This window comes from Scyliorhinus torazame, chromosome 20 (assembly GCF_047496885.1).
Source record: "Scyliorhinus torazame isolate Kashiwa2021f chromosome 20, sScyTor2.1, whole genome shotgun sequence".
Lineage (NCBI taxonomy): Eukaryota > Metazoa > Chordata > Chondrichthyes > Carcharhiniformes > Scyliorhinidae > Scyliorhinus > Scyliorhinus torazame.
Genome location: NC_092726.1, coordinates 24,855,054 through 24,876,082, shown reverse-complemented (window position 1 = coordinate 24,876,082; position 21,029 = coordinate 24,855,054). Strand labels below are relative to the sequence as shown.

The following is a 21,029-nucleotide window of genomic DNA, read 5'->3' as shown; positions in this document are numbered from 1 at the left end:
TCCCCTGAGTGTCCAAAAGGTAGGGTATGGGGACAGGGCAGGGTGTGGGCTCTTTTGAAGGGGTCAGGGCAGACTCGATGGGCCGAATGGCCTCCTTCTGCACTGTCGGAAATTCTATAAGCCTTGCTCTATTTTGGAGATGCAGATGAATTTGTCAAAATATCTGTACATCTATCTCAGAATTAAACTGGGGAGGGGGGGAAGTGAAAGAAATATTTAAAAGCCTAGCCCCCAAACCAAGTTCTTCCTGCCCACCCACCCCAAACAAAACTGCTAATGATTGACAACTGAAGAATAACATGAGAATCACTGAAGGAATGGAGAGATAGCAATTGAGAGGACAACAGTTGCTGGCGCCTTTACTCATGTAGTGGGGGCATGGTATAGTCATGACCTGCGCCGCTGGTGTAGTGGTATCATGCAAGATTCCCATTCTTGCGACCCGGGTTCGATTCCCGGGCGGCGCACGCTACTTTTACAGCAAGTCGATGCAATGGCATTTTAATATAAATTAGCAGAATTTTGACCGTATTTCCATTAATTCCAACGCGCTTTCACCGCTAACCCTCCCCCGTGCAAGTTTTACTGCGCGGATTTAAATCTGTTCACCTCTGCTCTAACTCTCATTCATAACTTTTGGGGCGAGTTTGCAATCGAGAAAAAAAACCATGCGATCGTCGGCGATGAATGCAAAGGGCAACATGTTCTTCCGCCCCGCCGTGGGGTGCCGAAGAAAGACGGGGAGGGTTTGCATCATTGATTTGCAAATCTGTAAGTCTAAAAATAAGGTGCATTTACTTGCATATTATCTCACAAAGATATGCAAGTGCATTGCAGAGAGAAAAGATTAGCATTTTTAATTGGAAATGTCGTAGTCTTTTGCTTTGATATCTATTTCTATGGGTCACGGAGCTTTACAGCACAGTAAGTGGCCCTTCAGCCCATCGTTCCTGCACCTATCCATCAAGCACCTATCTATTCTAATGCCATTTCCCAGCACATTGCTACAGCATTTCAAGTGCTCATCTAAATGCTTCTTCAATGTTGTGAGAGTTCCTGCCTCTACCACCCTTTCAGGCAGCGAGTCCCAGATTCCCACCACCCTCTGGGTGAAAAGGTTCTTCCTCAAATTCCCTCTAAACATCCTGCCCCTTACCTTAAATCTGTGCCCCCTGGTTATTGACCCTCTACCAAGGGGAAACGTTCCTCCCTATCCACCCTATCTGTGTCCCTCATAATGTTGTCCACCTCAATCAGGTCCCCCCTCAGCCTTCTCTGCTCCAAGGCAAACAACCCCAGCCTAAACAGCCTCTCTCCATAGCTGAAACGCTCCAGCCCAGGCAACATCCTGGTGAATCCCCTCTGCACCCTCTCCAGTGCAATCACATCCTTCCTATAGAGTGGCGATGAGAACTGCACACAGTACTCTAGCTGTGACCTAACCAGCGTTTTATACAGCTCCACCATAACCTCCCTGCTCTTAATGTCTATACCTCGGCTAATAAAGGAAAGTATCCCATCAGCCTTCTTAACCACCTTATCTACCTGTCCTGCTGCCTTCAGAGATCTATGGACATGTACCTCAAGGTTCTTCTGGTCCTTTGTACTTCCTAGGGTGCTACCATTCATTGCTTATGTATTTTTGTGCGTATTTATTATTATTTCTTTCTGTGCATCTAAAAGTATTTCTTCCATTTATTTCTAAATAGAAACATATTGATATATGTAAACTAAAATGTACCTGTTAAGTCATGTATATTTCTTTACATAAATTCTTTACATATTCAAATTGTAATATATTTTTAAATATGTTTTAATTTTATTTGGAATAGTAATATGAAAATATATTTGGGTGGAATACTCTCCACTTGCCTGGATGAGTGCGGCTCCAACAACACTCAAGAAGCTCGACACCATCCAGGACAAAGCAGCCCCGCTTGATCGGCACCCCATCCACAAACATTCACTCCCTCCACCACTGACGCACAGTGGCAGCCGTGTATACCGTCTACAAGATGCACTGCAGCAACTCGCCAAGGCTCCTTAGGCAGCACCTTCCAAACCCACGACCTCCACCATCTAGAAGGACAAGGGCAACAGATATGGGGATTACTACCGCCTGCAAGTTCCCCTCCAAGTCACCTGCCATCCTAACGTGAAACTATAGTGCCATCCCTTCTCCATCACTGGGTCAAAATCCTGGAACTCCCTCCCTAACAGCACTGTGGGTGTACCTACACCACACGGACTGCAGCGGCTCAAGATGGCGGCTCACCTTCACCTTCTCAAGGGCAATTAAGGCAGTAAATGACAATCAATCCTGGCCCAGCTAGCGGGACTCACATCACACAAGAGAATTTTAAAAATTACATATATATCTTTTCATGTTCAAAGTGAAATGTATTTCTAATTAAATGCATTTCGTAAAAACTCATATGTGTATGTTTGAAACACTTTCCGTGAAAGGATAAAACATATTTATTTCTTTATATATCTTTATATGTTGGAAATGAAATTTAATTCTAATTATTATGGACACATTTTTGGAGCACGTTTTGTTAAAGAATTAAAACAAATCTATTTCTTTACATAAATACCTTTATTTGTTCAAGGTGAATTTTATTTCGAATTAAATTTCTTGATACATATATATATATTTGGAATGAAATTAAAATCAATCTAGCATGTTCCGTTATCAGAATATCGTCTTTAATCCTGGAGTTGAGGGACAGTAAAAGTTTGGGGAAAGTTTTTGCCTAAAGTTTTGTGGGTGACCGGTGGGCAGGCGCGGTGTGGCGTCAGGCCGGAGGCGCATGCGTGGTGTGACGGCAGGCCGAGGGAGGGCACAGTGCGGAGCAAGCCGTAAACGCATGCGCGGTTTTGGAGTCGGATGGGCGGAGCAGCCTGGGGGACGCAGGCGCAGTGAGGCCGAGGGGGCGCGACGGGCGCAGACGCAGTGTGGCAGCAGGAAATAGGGGGGGGGGGGGCTGCAGGCCGGGGGGCGCAGGCGCAGTGCGTCGGCAGGCCGGGGTCGCTGAGCGGGGCAGGCCGGGGACGCTGTGCGGGGCAGATGGGGAGACGCAGGCGCAGTACGGGGCAGACCGGGGGGGCGCAGGCGCAGTGCGTCGGCAGGCCGGGGTCGCTGAGCGGGGCAGGCCGGGGACGCTGTGCGGGGCAGATGGGGAGACGCAGGCGCAGTACGGGGCAGACCGGGGGGAGCGCAGGCGCAGTGCGTCGGCAGGCCGGGCGGCGCAAGCGCAGTGCGTCGGCAGGCCGGGCGGCGCAAGCGCAGTGTGGCGGCGGCAGGCCGGGCGGCCATTTTCTCTCTCGGTGTGTTTGTGGAGTTATTTCCAGTCCCTCAGCCGAGGCCGCTGCCTCCCCCCCCCCCCCTCCTCCTCCTCACACCCAGCGCCACAACACAAACCCCACTCCTTCCCCGCCGCTTTGTTCGGCCGCCGCTCTCAGAGAGAAAAAAAAAACAACAAAACCCCTTCTCATCATCAAGAGGAAAACAAAAACACAAAATAAAATCCGAGCCTCAGCGACGCTCCCGCCATGATGATGGAGGACGACGGGCAGCCGAGAACCCTGTGAGTAGGAGAGGCCGAGGCTGCGGCCTACACTCGCCTCAACAGCCAGCCTTTCCCCTCCGCCCGGCCTCCCGACAACTCCATTCTTCAGGGGTCCCCAATTCCTTTATCTCCAACTCCTCAGGCTTCCAGGGTGGTTTTAAAAAAAATTGTTGTTGACATACATATTTTAGGTTGACCTGACTGCTTGGGCTAGAGAGAGAGTGAGAGTCTCCAGGGTCCAAATTCATACACAGAACATACAGTGCAGAAGGAGGCCATTCGGCCCATCGAGTCTGCTCCGACCCACTGAAGTCCTCACTTCCACCCTATCCCAATAACCCCTCCTTACCATTTTGGTCACTAAGGGCAATTGATCATGGCCAATCTGCCTGACCTGCACGTCTTTGGACTGTGGGAGGAAACCGGAGCACCCGGAGGAAACCCACGCAGACACGGGGAAAACATGCAGACTCCGCACAGACAGTGACCCAGCGGGGAATCGAAGGAGGGGGCAGAAAGAGCCCATCCCCACCTATTGCCCTTCAGGTGGGAGGTTTGTCTTTTGCCATCACTTATATCACCATCATCTGCTTGAATAACCTTTATCAGAAGGGAAAGACCCCCCCCCCCCCAAAAAAAATAAATCCTGAACCTGGAAGATTTGTCTTTAAAAACATCCAAAGTTGGCTCAGCCTTGTGTGTCCTGACCACCGACGTTCTTAATGTAATTTGATTTGGTTAATTCCAATTCTCTTCCCCCCCCCCCATCTCTCTCTCACACATTTAGAAAGTCTGAACTTGGGGTTTGGAAGAGAACACAGCAGTGTTTTCCCTCTGCATTCTGGCCCCATCCACTCGACACTCCTCCCCTCTGCCATCGTACACACCCACACACACATTCAGAAAGTCTGAACTTGGGGTTTAGAGGAGACTGCGGTGGCCTTTTCCCTCTCCACTGGCCCTATTCGCACACTCCTCTCTCTCTTTCACCCTTCCCCCCGCCCCCTGAATTTTGAGAGGGCTGAAAAACCCCATATTGCTGCTTTCATATATTTTCACCAGGCAAAAACAAAATCCCTCTGGGCTTTAAGTTTAGCCTTGGCTGTGCCTATTGTCACCCATGCATTTGTGCCGTTTAAGTGGATGAAGGAAATAGGCAGTTTAAAAAAAAATCACATTAAAATGAAGTTATGACACGTCGGGGGTGGGTGGGGGAGGAGGAAACCGTTTGTGTTCAATATTTTTTAATGCTTTGTGTTTTGGTGAATGCGTAATGTGCCAGTTTGAACATTTTCTCTTTTTGTCCCTTTGGGAATAAAGTTTTGGTGCACAGGTGTGCAGTTGGGAATTCAGTGCAGTGGATTATAGTTTATTAACAGGACTATAGCTGTACCTAATTTTGAGGAAATTGTTAAGAAGACTTTGGCGTTGAGGGCGATTTGTCTGAGAAAAGTACGTTTTTGGAGGGCACACATATTTGTACATAATAATCTTTATTGTCTTACATTAACACCGCAATGAAGTTACTGTGATAAGCCCCTAGTCGCCACACTCCGGCGCCTGTTCGGGTACACAGAGAGAATTCAGAATGTCCAAATTATCTAACAGCATGTCTTTCGGGACTTGTGGGAGGAAACCCACGCAGACACGGGGAGAACGTGCACACTCCACACAGACAATGACCCAAGCGGGAATCGAACCTGGGAACCTGGAGCTGTGAAGCAACAGTGCTACTCACTGTGCTACCATGCCACCGTATCAAAACATACCAAAACAGCAATTGTCTCTCTTCCTCTCCTGTCTAATGAAGGTTTCAAATGATGACCCCACATTTTGAAATGTCGCTTCCAATTGGGAATCTAATGGTTTATCCGCCACTGCAGTACCAGTCGGGTGGTACAGTTGCATTTTAAGTCAATTAATTTCCAGATTAAATACCGAAAACATTCCCAGTGCGTGTATCGGTTTACAATGGGTTTTGAAGTCACATTATGTGATCCAGTTACAGAGCTGAAATTAGTACATGACAACATGTAGTCATTGAGAGTAGTCTTTTCATACGCCGGCATTTAGACACGGCAATATCTGGACAGGAGATAAAATTATCTTACAAATTGTGCAGCAAATTCAGTATGCTGTATTTCCAGTTCTCCCTGGGAAGAAACAAAATGAGTCAATGTTTACCTGTGCATGACCCGTGTGCTCTTCCGGCACACAGCAATTTAAAATTGCAGGAATCTTTCTTGCTCGTTTGGTGGCGGCACTGCTGCCTCACAGTGCCAGGGACCCAGGTTCAACCCGGCCTCGGGTGACTGTGCGGAGTCTGTACGTTCTCCCCGTGTCTGCGTGGGTTTCCTCCGGGCGCTCCGGTTTCCTCCCACGGTCCAAAGATGTGCAGGTTAGGTGGATTGGCCAGGCTAAATTGCCCCTCGGTGTCCAAAAGGTTGGAGGGGGTTACAGGGATAGGGCATGGGTCTAGGTAGGTACACTTTCCAAGGGTCTGTGCAGACTCGATGGGCCGAATGGCCTCCTTCTGTACTGTAGGGATTCTATTCTATGATTCTACCTGTCTTATTGGCATGCACCAGAGGGTTCACCTGATTTAATTTGTAAGAATCTTACCACATTTGTGAGGTGAAGTTTTATTCCAATTCTGAGATTTATCATGACTTTTATTAAGCTTACAATTCCTTTGGTAGAAAGTGAGCTGGACTGTTGAATGAAGCATAATCTTAGCCAAAATGGTAAGATGTGAACCTGCTATTGTGCTGTCTCTTGACTCAGCTTTATTAATAGCAATATTCAAGAACAATTTGCACTCTGGGTCCTTCAATGTCCTGTACTTAATTCATCACAAATTGCTTCCACCATCAGTACTTCCTACTATTCTTTCAAAGAACAATACAGCACAGGAACAGGCCCTTTGGCCCTCCAAGCCTGTACCGGTCATGATACCACCCGTGGCCAAAACCCTCAGCACTTCCTTGTGCCGTCTCCCTCTATACCCATCCTATCCATGTATTTGTCAAGATGTCTTTTGAACGCTGTTAATGTATCTTCTTCCACAACCTCCCCTGGCAACGCGTTCCAGGCTCTCACCACCCTCTGCGTAAAAAACTGCCTCGCACATCTCCTCTAAACTTTGCCCCACGGACCTTAAACCTATGCCCCCTGGTGAGTGACCCCTCCACCCTGGAAAAGACTACCTGCCCATCCACTCTATCCATGCCCCTCATAATCTTGTAGACCTCTATCAAGTCACCCCTCAACCTCCGTCTTTCTAATGAAAACAGTCAGAATCTATTCAGCCTCTCCACATGGCTAACATCCTCCAGACCAGGCAACATCCTGGTAAACCTCCTCTGCACCCTGTCCATAGCCTGCACATCCTTCTGGTAGTGTGACGACCAGAATTGTGCGCAATATTCCAAGTGCGGCCGTACCAAGTTCTAGATATCTGCAGCATGACTTGCCAGTTTTTGTACTCGATGCCCCATCCGTATGCTTTCTTGACTACCTTGTCCACTTGTGTTGCCACTTTCAAAGATCTGTGGACCTGCACGCCCAGATCTTTCCAAGGAGTGCCTGACATTTGTTGCCATCCCAGATTGCTCTTGAACTGAATCCCTCACTTGGCTGTTTCAGAGGGCAGTTAAGATTCTGGAGTCACATGGAGTCCAATTTACGTTAGTAAATGAGGTGGGGGCGGCATATACTACACGAGGGGCACACCAGCTGATGAAAATTTTAACTGAATTAATTGACAAATTTGATTGCTTAATAAACTAAAATCTGGAATTTAAAGCCAGTCTTGGCAATGGAGCCATGGAGCTATCGATTGTCGTCACCTCGTTTACTTTTTTTTCCTAATTAGGGGACAATTTATCGTGGCCAATTCACCTACCCTGCACATTTTGGGTAGTAGGGGTGAGACCCACACAGACACAGGGGAGAATGTGCAAAATCCACACGACACTGACCCGGTGCCGGGATCGAACCCAGGTCCTCGGCGCCGTGAAGCAGCAGTGCTAACCACTGTGCCACCATGCACCATGCCAGGTGTTTCTAACCACCCGAGTGCACATTGTATGAACGGTTCACCTCTGTATCATGAGTGCTGTTAAAATCCTTGAGACAGCTGATTTATTGACTGACTTGGCAAGCTCCGATCTGAAGGTGGCTTGCTTGAGGCGTTGTTTTGGTTGCTGGCGGTTGTTGAGTTGTCAGAATTGGGTCGGCCGCCAATGCTGGATAACCTTGCTGCGATGCTGTCCCTCTGCCAACTGGTGCCCGCCTTATGTCGCATTTAATTCCTCCCATATGCTGTCCCACTATTTGACCCCTCACTTTCGTGTGGAGCCTTTCTGATTGCAAACTGGATCTGTTACGACGTGTGGGCTTGCCCCCTTTGTCACTTGAAACAGCCCATTCCGTTCCATAATGCAATTGCATTACATTTCTGTATTACAACTGTGGTCACGCCTCAAACCTACTTAGCCTTCCTTGGTTGCACAGTGTTCCGGGACATGCAACGCTCATGAAAGGCATTTAAATGAAGTTCAGTTTTAGTTTGTTAGCCCTGGATTTTCTCTCTCCCCGATATTGATAAACTGGGAGTTAGGAGTTAGTTATTGAGAGCGGTGGCCTCTAAGTAAACCGAAAAGGCAGATTTCTCCCCAAACCCATACGGAAATAAAGTGAGTGTGACTTTCGAATGGAAAATGTGTGGCAGGAGAGCGCAATGTTTTAATTGAAGCAGCATAATCATACTCTTAGAATAAGAGGTAGCAAATTGAAACAGAGATTTGAGGAAAAACTACTTCTCCCAAAGGGTTGTGAATCTGTGGAATTCGGTACCCCAGAGTGTGGTGCATGCTGGGACAGTGAGTAAATCTATGGAGGAGTTAGACTAGATTTTTAATTGGTAATGGGTTGAAGGGATATGGAAAATGGGCAGGATGGTGGAGTTGAGGCCAGGATGGGATCAGCCATGATCACATTGAGGGTGTTAGGCTCGGGAAGCTAAATTGCCGTCTCCCGCTCCGATGTTACGTGTTCTCGGGAGGAGTTGCTCTGGCTGATATCGCAATCCAGCTCTTGGTCTGTAACATTGTAGGTAGGAAATGCAGAAATGGAGGAGCAGACCTGATGGGCTGAATGGCCTAATTGTGCTCCTATATCTTATGAGTAGGGCTTTACATGACAAGGTTACCTTATTAGGAGCTGTTTCCTGGTGATCATTGAAACTTGCATTACTATAGCCTTTAACACACACAAATGTCCCATTGGACACATCATTTAAAAGAAAAACTATGAACTCTGGGCATAAGCATTCATTATCTTGGACAGAAGTGCCCATAAATCACAGAAAAACTAGTTTTTCAGGTTGCTCTTTATATCGTGCTGTAAGATGGCAAAACGCCATCGATTTAAATTGTAACAGTTTTACCACCCATCATCCATAGCATGGCCATGTGTGTGCAATATTATACGGCAACTTCTGGGTGGTTTTAAGGGCACCTCAAATGAAACAAAATGTAATCTTAGTTTGGACAAAGACTCAATATCAAAAATGGCAGGAAATAGAGTGCAGTGTAACATTGTAGCTTTTCTGAAGCATCAACCCATGTTAGCTTTGGCATGGCTTACAGTGAAATAGCTCATGTCGGAACTGCTGCGAGAGGGCGGCTGTTTACGTTTTAGTTTGGCAACATTTTCAGTTGGGGAAGATGTGGTGCCGTGGGAATCCCTTCGTTCAACCGCCTGATTTGCCATTTTCGTTGTGGTGTGCTACGGGTTGTTCGTCTCTGGAATCTGCCCCCTCCCATTTCCCAAGCACTTTGAAGTTCACTCGTGTGTGTGGGGTGCATCCTCAGGGTTGGAAAGATAGTTGATTGTACTTAACCGCAACAGCGGTAGGCGTTCCGGCCTCTGACCTCTTGTTAAGGTCTATTGAAAGTGCAGGTGGCTGCGCAGGTGGGAACAAGGTTGGGTCACTGTCTGATGTCACGTATGAAAAGTCACCCCTTGGGTGAGGAGCTGGGTGCCTGCCACCAGCTATGGGACAATACCTGGGTAGCACAGTGGTTAGCACAGTTGCTTCACAGCTCCAGGGTCCCAGGTTCGATTCCCGCGCCTAGTCACTGTCTGTGAGGAGCCTGCACGTTCTCCCTGTGTCTGCGTGTGTTTCCTCCAGGTGCTCCGGTTTCCTCCCACAGTCCAAAGATGTGCAGGTCAGGTGGACTGGCCATGATAAATTGCCCTTAGTGTCCAAAAATGTTGGGTGGGGTTACTGGGTAACGGGGATTGCGTGGGTTTAAGTGGGGTGCTCTTTCCAAGGGCCGGTGCAGACTCGGGCCGAATGGCCTCCTGCACTGTAAATTCTATGATCTCCCCTCAGTTGGAGTGGGGATAAAACTCGAGTCACATTCAATGTCTGACACCTTTGTGCTCGGATGTTTGAAAAAACGGGGTCACACCTCCTGTAGCCGTGTAAGTGATCCCTTGCTCCTTGGCAAAAGTGGTCGCTTGGATGTTTCAACATTGCCATGTGTCCTTGGAACAGAAATGCTGCAGTTGTGAGCGTGTGCCACACACTCTCTGGATTGATCATAATTCAGCTTCTATAGTTCTAAACCCGAGGCGAGGGAAGTGCTCCAGAATTTGTGCTGCTGGTTTATGAATCGAATGGTGTAATTTGACTACTTTCCCGCGTATGTCGTTTGAAATTGCAATATCTCTGTCCGTGGAGTGCACTAGCATCTCGATTTCTGCCCAGACTGATTCTGAGATAGGTCTTTGGCCAGCTTCTTGAAGTTTATCAAAGCTACTCGGGATTCTCTTTGTAAAAATGTTCAACTCCACCGTTGCACGCGAGCTACAAAGAGCAGCGGAGGATCAGCATTCATCTCCTGTTCGCTTGTGGCCTGGTTTTGATCCAATTATTTCCAAACTGTGGTACTTGGTTGTGAACCTTTTTGAAGCCTGTGCTACTTGTGTGGTTCTTTTTTGATCTCTGTGCCTAATCTTTTCCCCTAATTTGTGAACGTGACCAGTAAGAAACATGAACAATTCCAGCTTGGTCGGAGCAATTGGAGGGAGAATCGGTAACGCTTTTCGGGCTTAAGAATGAAGCAGCACATCAGCTCATCGTACCTCTCCTAACCCGTGAGCAGAGCTCTCCAGTTAATCCCACTCTTTGCTCTTTATAACCCTTTGATTTCCCCCCCCCCCCCCCCATCAAATTTATACGCAATTTCCTTTAGAAAATGAATATATTTGCTTACACCACTTATTCAGGCGCTCATTCTGGATCACAACCAGCTGTTTCTTTTAATATTTCTATTGCCAATCACCTTATTTCTATGTCTTAGACCATAAGACACAGGAGCAGAATTAGGCCACACGGCCCATTTGATCATGGCTGATATGTTTCTCAGCCCCATTCTCCTGCCTTCTCCCCACAACCCCTGATCTCCTTATTAATCCAGAACCGATCTATCTCTGTCTTAAAGACACTCCGTGATTTGACCTTCATAGCCAACTGGTTACGGCTCATTTTTCTAGTTTTTCCTTATTTACTCAATGAAAACCTTTCATGATTTTAAACCCCTTTTCAGCAAATCTCCTGTTGCCCTTCTCTGCTTTCCCAATCCCAGCGTTGCCAAATAACTGTAGCTCCTAAACCCTGGTAGCATTCTAGTAAATCTCCTCTTCACTCTCTCTATCCTTCCAAAACTCTAGTGCTCAGAGTTGAATAAATCCTCCCCCTACCCTAGCTGAGACCTGACCAGTGTTTAATGAAGGTTGTTCGTGGATTCCTTGCTTCTGAACTCCACTTCCTGTGTTCTCTGCCAGAAGGCCGGTCCAACCAACGGAAGGTGTCATAATCTCCGCTCCAGGTAGGGTTGGGAGGCAGGTCCCGAATGCACCCCAACCGGAAAGGGGGTCAAACTCCGCGTTGGCACCCATCTGATCCGCACCGGCCGGGCAGTTTTTAAACCCCCCCCCCCCCCAACTTCTGTGGCAAAATACACTTTCCATGCGTGTTGTGGCCTTGAGCTGTGAACAAAGAAAAGTACAGCTCAGGAACAAGCCCTTCGGCTCTCCAAGCCCATGCCGACCATGCTGCCCGACTAAACTACAATCTTCTACACTTCCTGGGTCCATATCCCTCTATTCCCACCCTATTCATGTATTTGTCAAGATGCCCCTTAAATGTCACTATCGTCCCTGCTTCCACCACCTCCTCCGGCAGCGAGTTCCAGGCACCCACTACCCTGTGTGTAAAAAAACTTGCCTTGTACATCTACTCTAAACCTTGCCCCTCGCACCTTAAACCTATGCCCCCTAGTAATTGACCCCTCTACCCTGGGGAAAAGCCTCTGACTATCCACTCTTGTCTATGCCCCTCATAATTTTGTAGACCTCTATCAAGTCGCCCCTCAACCTCCGTCGTTCCAGTGAGAACAAACCGAGTTTATTCAACCGCTCCTCATAGCTAATGCCCTCCATACCAGGCAACATCCTGGTAAATCTCTTCTGCACCCTCTCCAAAGCCTCCACATCCTTCTGGTAGTGTGGCAACCAGAATTGAACACTATACTCCAAGTGTGGCCTAACTAAGGTTCTATACAGCTGCAACATGACTTGCCAATTCTTATACTCAATGCCCAGGCCAATGAAGGCAAGCATGCCGTATGCCTTCTTGACTACCTTCTCCACCTGTGTTGCCTCTTTCAATGATCTGTGGACCTGTACACCTAGATCTCTCTGACTTTCAATACTCTTGAGGGTTCTACCATTCACTGTATATTCCCTACCTGCATTAGACCTTCCAAAATGCATCACCTCACATTTGTCCGGATTAAACTCCATCTGCCATCTCTCCGCCCAAGTCTCCAAACGATCGAAATCCTGCTGTATCCTCTGACAGTCCTCATCGCTATCCGCAATTCCACCAACCTTTGTGTCGTCTGCAAATGTACTAATCAGACCAGTTACATTTTCCCCCGTATCATTTATATATACTACGAACAGCAAAGGTCCCAGCACTGATCCCTGCGGAACACGACTAGTCACAGCCCTCCAATTAGAAAAGCACCCTTCCATTGATACTCTCTGCCTTCCTAGACCTAGCCAGTTCTGTATCCACCTTGCCAGCTCACCCCTGATCCTGTGTGACTTCACCCGTGTGATGGGAGAGGCTCCAATTTCTTTCTATCACATGCCGACCAGGAATCGCTCCTGTTACCGCCTGCCATCATTGTGTGTCGGAAGGATTAACAGGTTGATTCGCAACCTGTTTGGCTGGGTTATGAATGCACCTTCCTTGACCATCAAGACCTGGGTTGGGACTCGAATTCAGAGTTTCTGGCTCACTCTATCACAAAACCTCCATGCTGTACTCTGTTCCTCTCTTAATAAAGTGAGGAACAATAAAATGTCCCCCCTTGTATTCTTTCACAAGTAGACAATGCATTATTCCCCAATATCATTTTAGAAATGCATCTTTTACATGGTATTGGGAGCTTCATTCCATCACGTTCTCCTGATCTCAACCGTTGCCTTGTTTTTAGAAAGTGTCACAGGAAGAGTTGTTCAGTGGCTGCCTTAATTGGCCAGCAAATAGCAAGGGCCAGTTTGGAGTTGACTTAATTTGTCTGAGCATCACGATGTTAACTTGAAATAATTACGTACAAATGGTTGTGCTGCAGAGTATGTTGAAGCCATTCTAAAAATGCGGAAGGTGCACCTGGACAAAAAACACCGGTAACCCTCCTCTACGCAACCGTGATGGGACCAGTGTGCTTTCTTTAAACTGAGTCGGTTAGGTGTTGACTTGAAACCCCGTGACTAGTTGGAAATTGGTGCTCAAAGGAACAATTATGAGATGGGTCAGATAAAGGATTGTGCCTGAGTTTCCTCTCAGAGTGGTCCAAACGTTTGCTGTTTCTGGAGAGGGCATTATTTTACCTTGGAACCATGCTGATTTGCCTGCGAGGATAACAGTTGACCATAAATAAGTTGCAAGAATGAAAATGCAATTCCTTGCGAGCAGTAAGTGGGGACTTCAAGTGTTTTGATAATGAGACATTGGCCTCCTATCATGATTTGTGAACAATATTAATTGAAAAGCATTTTCATAAGGTAAACAAGTTATTAATGAAATTGAATATCACTGTAAAGGGCCATGCTGTCAAAGCTTTCCATCATGCACTTATCAGGACACATGCAAGAATGACAAATTTCAAACTCTCGCAACAATTTATACTACGGAAGAAAAAGGTGCTGATTGGTTAGAAAGTTGACTCTGGACAAGGCATTTCCTCCCCCCCCCCCCCCCCCCCCCCCCACCTTTTCATCTTAACATTTTCTTTAATTGGAAGTAAAATAAAATAGTGTATTCATGAATAAAGTCGTTCTGACTGACTGAAATAGCCATGTTTTTCCGCTTGGTAAAAACAAGGTTCAACGCAAAATCTGTTACATAATGTCTGTGGATTCAGTCGCAACCGTGCATTCCTCACAGCATTCAGGTTAAATATTAATTTGTAAACATGGGGATTCTTCACCAGAAGCGTACTTTTGGCCTTCTCTCTCTCACTCTCACTCCCTCACTCACACTCTCGCTCTCTCTCTTTCTCATTCTCTCTCACACTCATTCTCGCTCACTCTCATTCTCTCAGTCTCTCTCACTCATTCTCTCACTCTCTCTCACACTCTCTCTCTCTCTCTCTCTCACTCTCACACGCTCTCTCTCAGTCTCATTCTCACTCTTGCTCTCCCTCACATTTGCTCACTCTCTCACACATTCTCTCACTCTCACTCTCTCACACTCACTCTCTCACACACACACATGATCACACTCATTCTCTCTCACTCTCATTCTCTCTCACTCATTCTCTCTCTCTCATTCTCCCTCTCACACTCTCACACATTCTCTCACTCATTCTCTTTCCCTCTCTCACACTGAGGGCGCGATTCTCCGCTCCCGCACAGGTTTGGAGAATCGCCTGACGTGCCATTTTTCCCCGCGACGCCAGTCCGACGCCCTCCCGCGATGCACCCAAACGGCGGGAACGGCCCCGTCGAGTTCTGCGCGGCGCAGGCCAGAGAATCGCCTGGGACACACAAAATTGCGATTCTCCGCTACACCCTCTATTCTCCGGCCCGGATGGGCCGAGCGGCCTGCCCAAAACGACGGCTTCCCGCCGGCGCCATCCACACCTGGTCGCTGCCGGTGGGAACAGCGCGGGAATGCTGGGGGGGGGGGGGGGCTTGTGGGGGGGTTCCTTCACCGGGGTTGCACTCAAAAGGGGTCTGGCCCGCGATCGGTGCCCACCGATCGGCTGGCCGGCCTCTCTGAAGGAGGACCTCCTTTCCTCCGCCGCCCCGCAAGATCCATCCGACATCTTCTTGCGGGGCAGCCTCGGGGAGGATGGCAACCACGCAGCGCGGGTGACGCCAGTTATGCAGCGGATGACGTGGCGCCGCTTTTATGCAGCGCCAATGTCTGGCGCGCGCTGACGACGCTGCTTTAGCGACACGCCCCCCGAGTTTCTCCCGTCACCGATCCTAGTCCATTTTCGGGTCCTGAATCGGTCGAGATTGGGGCCGTTTCGCGCCGTCGTGAACCTCGACGGGATTCACGACGGGGTGGGCACTTAGTCGCGGGAGCGAAGAATCGCGTTCTATGTCTCTCATTCTCTCACTCACTCTGTCTGACACTCACACTCTCTCTCACACTCACTCTCTCTCTCACACTCGTTCCCTCTCACTCTCACACTCACTCACACTCACTCTCTCTCACTCTCACACTCTCTCACACTCTCACTTTCTCTCTGTGTAAACCACACCATCACATTACCGCAACAATTTGCGATTTGGCGGAATGTGTGGTTGTTACTCCTAGTGTAGCTTTCAGACTCTGAAGCTGACCCTGTACAGTATTCCTGATCTTGATTCAGACACTGTTGGTCTCTTTTCCTGTTATTCAGCTTTGGTGGCAAGAATATTCGCACATTGTTGCAATATTTCAATTTGCATAACACAACGTTGAAAAAATACCTTTTGATCAAATCCTGAATGAAAATCAGGATGGAATATGACAAAATCCCATCAGAATCATTCTTTTGAATGAATTAACAGCCCTAACGTTTCTGGAACTTGCATTTTGGTTAAAAGTTTTTTGCTCTTCCAGTTTTAATCTCTCTCTGTTGGGAACCACTAACCACATCCACTTGTCTTGAATGAGGGTAGCAAGACTCAGTCTTTTAAATTATTTATTCCACTGAGAGTTAGCATCCTCAGGAGTAGAGTGGAAGACTTTGGGAGGGAACAAAGTAGTGCTTAGAGAAAAAGGTACAATTTACACCAGTTAATCTTTTTGTACCAAGTGTGCAGGTACTCTGTTTTCAGTGATTGAATGACAAACTTGGTGAATTTCTTCCCAGGTTCGATTCCCGGCTTGTCTCATTGCCTGTGTAGAGTCTGCATGTTCTCCCTGTGCCTGTGTGGGTTTCCTCCGGGTGCTCCGGTTTCCTCCCACCCCACGAGTCTCGAAAGACGTGCTGTTAGGTGAATTGAACATTCTGAATTCTCCCTCTGTGTACCCGAACAGGCGCCGGAGTGTGGCGACTAGGGGCTTTTCACAGTAACTTACATTAGTAAGGCTTACATTAACACTACAATGAAGTTACTGTGAAAATCCCCTCGTCGCCACATTCCAGCGCCTGTTCGGGTCACAGAGGGAGAATTCAGAATGTTCAGTTCACCTAACAAGCACGTCTTTCGGGACATATGGGAGGAAACCGGAGCACCCGGAGGAAGGCCACGGAAACACGGGGAGAACGTGCAGACTCCGCACAGACAGCCACCCAAGGGGAAAATCGAACCCGGGACCCTGGCGCTGTGGAGCAACAGTGCTAACCACTGTGCTACCGTGCCGTATTTGGTGAATGTATATCGGGCAATAATCATCTTCAACAGGGCAAAACCTTGACATGGAGAGACATTATTATTGTTGAATTCCCCCACCATCAATATCAAGAGAGATTTAACTGGACCAACCACATCACTACTGAGGCTGGGTGCTCTATGGTGAGTAACCCGCCCTCTGCCTTTCCAACATCTCCAAAGACCAGGATCACCGCCGTCTCCAGTTGCTGTTCGCCCTGCGCGACCACCTTATACTTGCATGCACGTCTCTCAAAGGGGACTTGTGCGACAACCTGTTTCTTTCGTCCGTGGCCATGAGCTTAGAGGGACCAGAACACGCCAAGGCTCCTTTGGCAGCACCTTCCAAAGCACCACCTCGAAGGACATGGGCACTGCCACATTGGAGCGTGACTAGTTGTAGTTGCTCTCCGAAGTTGCACACTACCTTGTCTTGGAACTGTATCATCAATGAGAGGGATGTTCCCAAACTGTACTGCGGGGGTATCTTCACCGCACAGACGACAGCGTCATATTCCCGAGGGAAACTCGGAATAAGCATTAAAACGTGACCTGGCGCAGCCTGAGATGTTTTAAAAATTACATGGATATTGCTCTCAAACACTGTGATGGCCTTTTTGAGTGAAGTTAGCAAGTCTTATAATAAAGGAATAGGATACAAGATTAAAGAGAGGGTATAAGATTAAAGACATGTTTAAATTTGTATAAATCTACATGGGATGTTGGCATCGCTGGCTAGGCCCAGCATTTGTTAGGGAGGGAGGTCCAGGATTTTGCCCCAGCAACAGCGAAGGGATGACCGATATATTTCCAAGTCACGATGATGAGTGACTTGGAGGGGGGCCTCCAGGTGGTGGGGTTCCCAAGTACCTGCTGTTGTCCTTCTAGATGGTACAGGCCACAAGCTTGGAAGGCGCTGTCTTAAGGAGCCTCGGTGAGTTGCTGCAGTGCATCTTGTAGATGGTACACACGGCTGCCACTGTGTGTCGGTGGTGGGGGAGTGAATGTTTGTGGAAGGGATGCCAATCAAGCGGGGCTGCTTTCTCCTGGATGGTGTGGAGCTTCTTGAGTGTTGTTGGGAGCTGCACTCATCCAGGCAAGTGGAGAGTATTCCATCACAGTTCTGACTTGTGTCTTGTAGGTGGTGGACCGGCTTTGGGGAGTCAGGAGGTGAGTTACCGCGGTATCTATATGCCTGGACCATGGCAACCCCCAGGATGTTGATCGTGGGGGATTCAGCGATGGTAATGTCAGTGAATTTCACTGGGAGATGGTTAGACTCCCTTGTTGGAGATGGTCATTGCTTGGGGCGAATGTGTGTGGTGTTGGACACCTGAATACTGAACTCACAGGGAGAATTCACAGGCAGAGAGAGTGCAGATTCACCAGGATGCTGGTCAGATTGGGGAACCAATTGAGGGGCTTGCCAAGCTGGCCCTACCTGCAGTAGAACTAAGAATATGGTGCCCGTTCTGGCCTCTCTGTTATGGAAAAGGATATAGAGGCAGTGGACAAGGTGCAAACAGACATTCACAGGTGTGATGCCATAGCTGAGAGGCTAATGTTGTCTATAAAATTCAGACACTTCAACCAGTTTATTATTCAACCGTTTTACCCAGGTTTATTTGCCAGATTAAGGACAGACACAAGTTCACAATTCAATCCAAGTTAATGATAATCTTTATTGTCACAAGTTGGCTTGCGTTAACACTGCAATGAAGTTACTGTGAAAAGCCAAAGGTTTACGGATAGAGTCGGCACGGGAGGGATATTCTTTGGGCAATATTTGTTACACTTTGCTGGGGCATAGCCGTTTTTAGAAAGTCCTCCAGAATTGTTACTCACTTTTGAAAAGTGCTGTTTTTGTATCCCAATGGATACAAAATGTGAACATTTCCGCTACGCACGATATAGATTGTCTGCAAACAATCAAGAGGATACGTGCAGAATTGTGCAGGAACTCGATCTGAAATAGATCGGCCGTGTGGATTTTTTGGCTGCATATCTTTGTGTAAACTCAATTGAAACTTTGTCTGTGTTACTATTTAACATTACAAAGTCAGTGTGTGGATCATCAACACCCTATATTAATACAAGCGCAAAGATCCCACAAGACAGGCAAGAAGTCTGAACCAGCATCAAATCTTTTCCCTCTATCTGATTTGTGTTCTGACCATATGCATCCAGTTAAATTCTGAGAGTATGTGTGGAGATTTATGCTGTTAATATGATGACCCACTGATGCCAGATGATAAATCCTTCTGGTTTGCTCGGTGCTGAGTTAAAGCTCATGAAGACAACATATTTTGGGCACAGGGGAAAAGGATATGTCTGTCTGGCCTTTTGATTGAACTCAAACTCACCTTCGCTTTGAGGAGAGGTTGGGTAAACTCGGTTCGTTCTCACTAGAATGACGGAGGTTGAGGGCCGACCTGATAGAAGTCTACAAAATTATAAGCGGCATGAAAGAGTGGATAGTCAGAAGCTTTTTCCCAGGGTGGAATAGTCAATTACTAGGCGACACAGGTTTACGGTGCGAGGGGCAAAGTTGAGAGCAGATGTACGGGGTAAGTTTTTTTTACACAGAGGGTAGTGGGTGGCTGGAACTCGCTGCCGGAGGAGGTGGTGGAAGCAGGGATGATAGTGATGTTTAAGGGGCATCTTGACAAATACATGAATAGGATGGGAATAGAGGGATAGCATTCATGTCAAGAGGGCTAGAATACAAGACCAGGGATGTATTTCTGAGGCTGTATAAGGCTCTGGTCAGACCCCATTTGGAGCATTGTGAGCAGTTTTGGGCACCATATCTAAGGAAGGTTGTGCTGGCCTTGGAAAGGGTCCAGAGGAGGTTCACAAGAATGATCCCTGGAATGAAGAACTTGTCGTATGAGGAACGTTTGAGGAGTCTGGGTCTGTACTCGTTAGAGTTTAGTAGGATGAGAGGGGATCTTATTGAAACGTACAAGATACTGTGAGGCCTGGATAGAGTGGACATGGAGAGGATGTTTCCACTTGTAGGAGAAACTAGAAGCAGAGGACACCATCTCAGACTAAAGGGACGATCCTTTAATACAGAGATGAGGAGGAATTTTTTCAGCCAGAGGGTGGTGAATCTGTGGAACTCTTTGCCGCAGAAGGCTGTGGAGGCCAAATCACTGTCTTTAAGACAGAGATAGATAGGTTCTTGATTAATAAGGGGATCAGGGGTTATGGGAGAAGGCAGGAGAATGGGGATGAGAAAAATATCAGCCATGATTGAATGGCGGAGCAGACTCGATGGGCCGAGTGGTCTAATTCTGTTCCTAGGTCTTATGATCTTATTTTAAAAAATAAATTTAGAGTACCCAATTCATTTTTTCCAATTAAGGGGCAATTTAGCGTGGCCAATCCACCTACCCTGCACATCTTTGGGTTGTGGGGGCGAAACCCACGCAAACACGGGGAGAATGTGCAAACTCCACACGGACAGTGACCCAGAGCCGGGATCGAACCCGGGACCTCGGCGCCGTGAGGCTGCAGGGCTAGCCGATTGCGCCAACCTGCTGCCCGTCTTATGATACGGACCCCGGAAGTGTAGAAGATTTTAGTTTAGATGGGCAGCATAGTCGGCGCAGGCTTGGAGGGTCGAAGGGCCTGTTCCTGTGCTGCACTGTTCTTTGTTCTCTGTTCTCAATATGTCTGTATTCTCATTTTGTTCAGAGGTCTCCCCTCCTGCCTGTTGGACTCTCTTTAGCTTCATTAATTGTGCTTTTTGAAGCCATTCTGCCCAGCGTTTGTTCACGTGTGCATCTCTATTTCTGACTTCTCGAACCGTGGTGTACGGTTCTAGTTCTGTTCTCGTAACGTGATACAATCCAGCAGCACTGCTTTGGGGGGAACAGCACTCCACTGGCCCCTCCCTCTCACGGGCAGTGCACTCCTGTTTAAGTTGTCGGATCACCTGCAACTCCAGCCCTGTAGATGTCGCCACAGTCCCAGAGGCTGTTCTTCCCTTTTGAGGGCTGAGTGGCGGTGATTTAACCCGAGGGTCCCCGGGCTAGGGGTCAGCATGCCTGTGAAAGTGATGAAAGATCGATGTCCGACTGAGGATCTTTGGCCCGGCATGTTCGGATGTCCGCTGGCTGAATAAGACTAATCGGATCTGAAAAGAGAGAATGCTGAAAATGTTCAGCAGATCAGGCAGTGCACCTGTAGTGAGAAACATCATTGCAGCTAGATGGCCTCTCATCCAAAGTGGATGTGTCAGAAGCTGTAGTGTATATCCCATAATCAAAGTTGTTTTAAAATAAATTTAGAGTACCCAATTTCTGTTCCAATAAAAGGGCAATTTAACGTGGCCAATCCACCTACGCTGCACATCTTTGGGTTGTGTGGGGACGAAACCCACGCAGACACGGGGAGACAGTGCAAACTCCACACGGACAGTGACCCGGGGCCGGGATCGAACCCGGGTCCTCGGCGGCGTGAGGCAGCAGTGCTAACCACTCCCATGATCAA

At 47.8% G+C, this 21,029-nt stretch overlaps 1 protein-coding gene and 1 non-coding gene across 2 annotated transcripts in view; both read left to right on the top strand.

The window, feature by feature from the left end:
- The first annotated feature begins 396 nt into the window (after positions 1 to 396).
- trnag-ccc (transfer RNA glycine (anticodon CCC)) lies at positions 397 to 467 on the top strand. The gene has a single exon. It is a non-coding gene; the product is annotated as a tRNA-Gly (tRNA).
- A 2,868-nt stretch (positions 468 to 3,335) lies between these two features.
- The window catches only part of tia1 (TIA1 cytotoxic granule-associated RNA binding protein), a 64,806-nt gene continuing 47,112 nt past the window's right edge, over positions 3,336 to 21,029 (top strand). Inside the window, exon 1 of the mRNA XM_072485994.1 lies at positions 3,336 to 3,590. Within this exon, the coding sequence (XP_072342095.1) occupies positions 3,556 to 3,590 (35 nt within the window). The 5' untranslated portion in view covers positions 3,336 to 3,555. The remainder of the gene's footprint in view (positions 3,591 to 21,029) is intronic.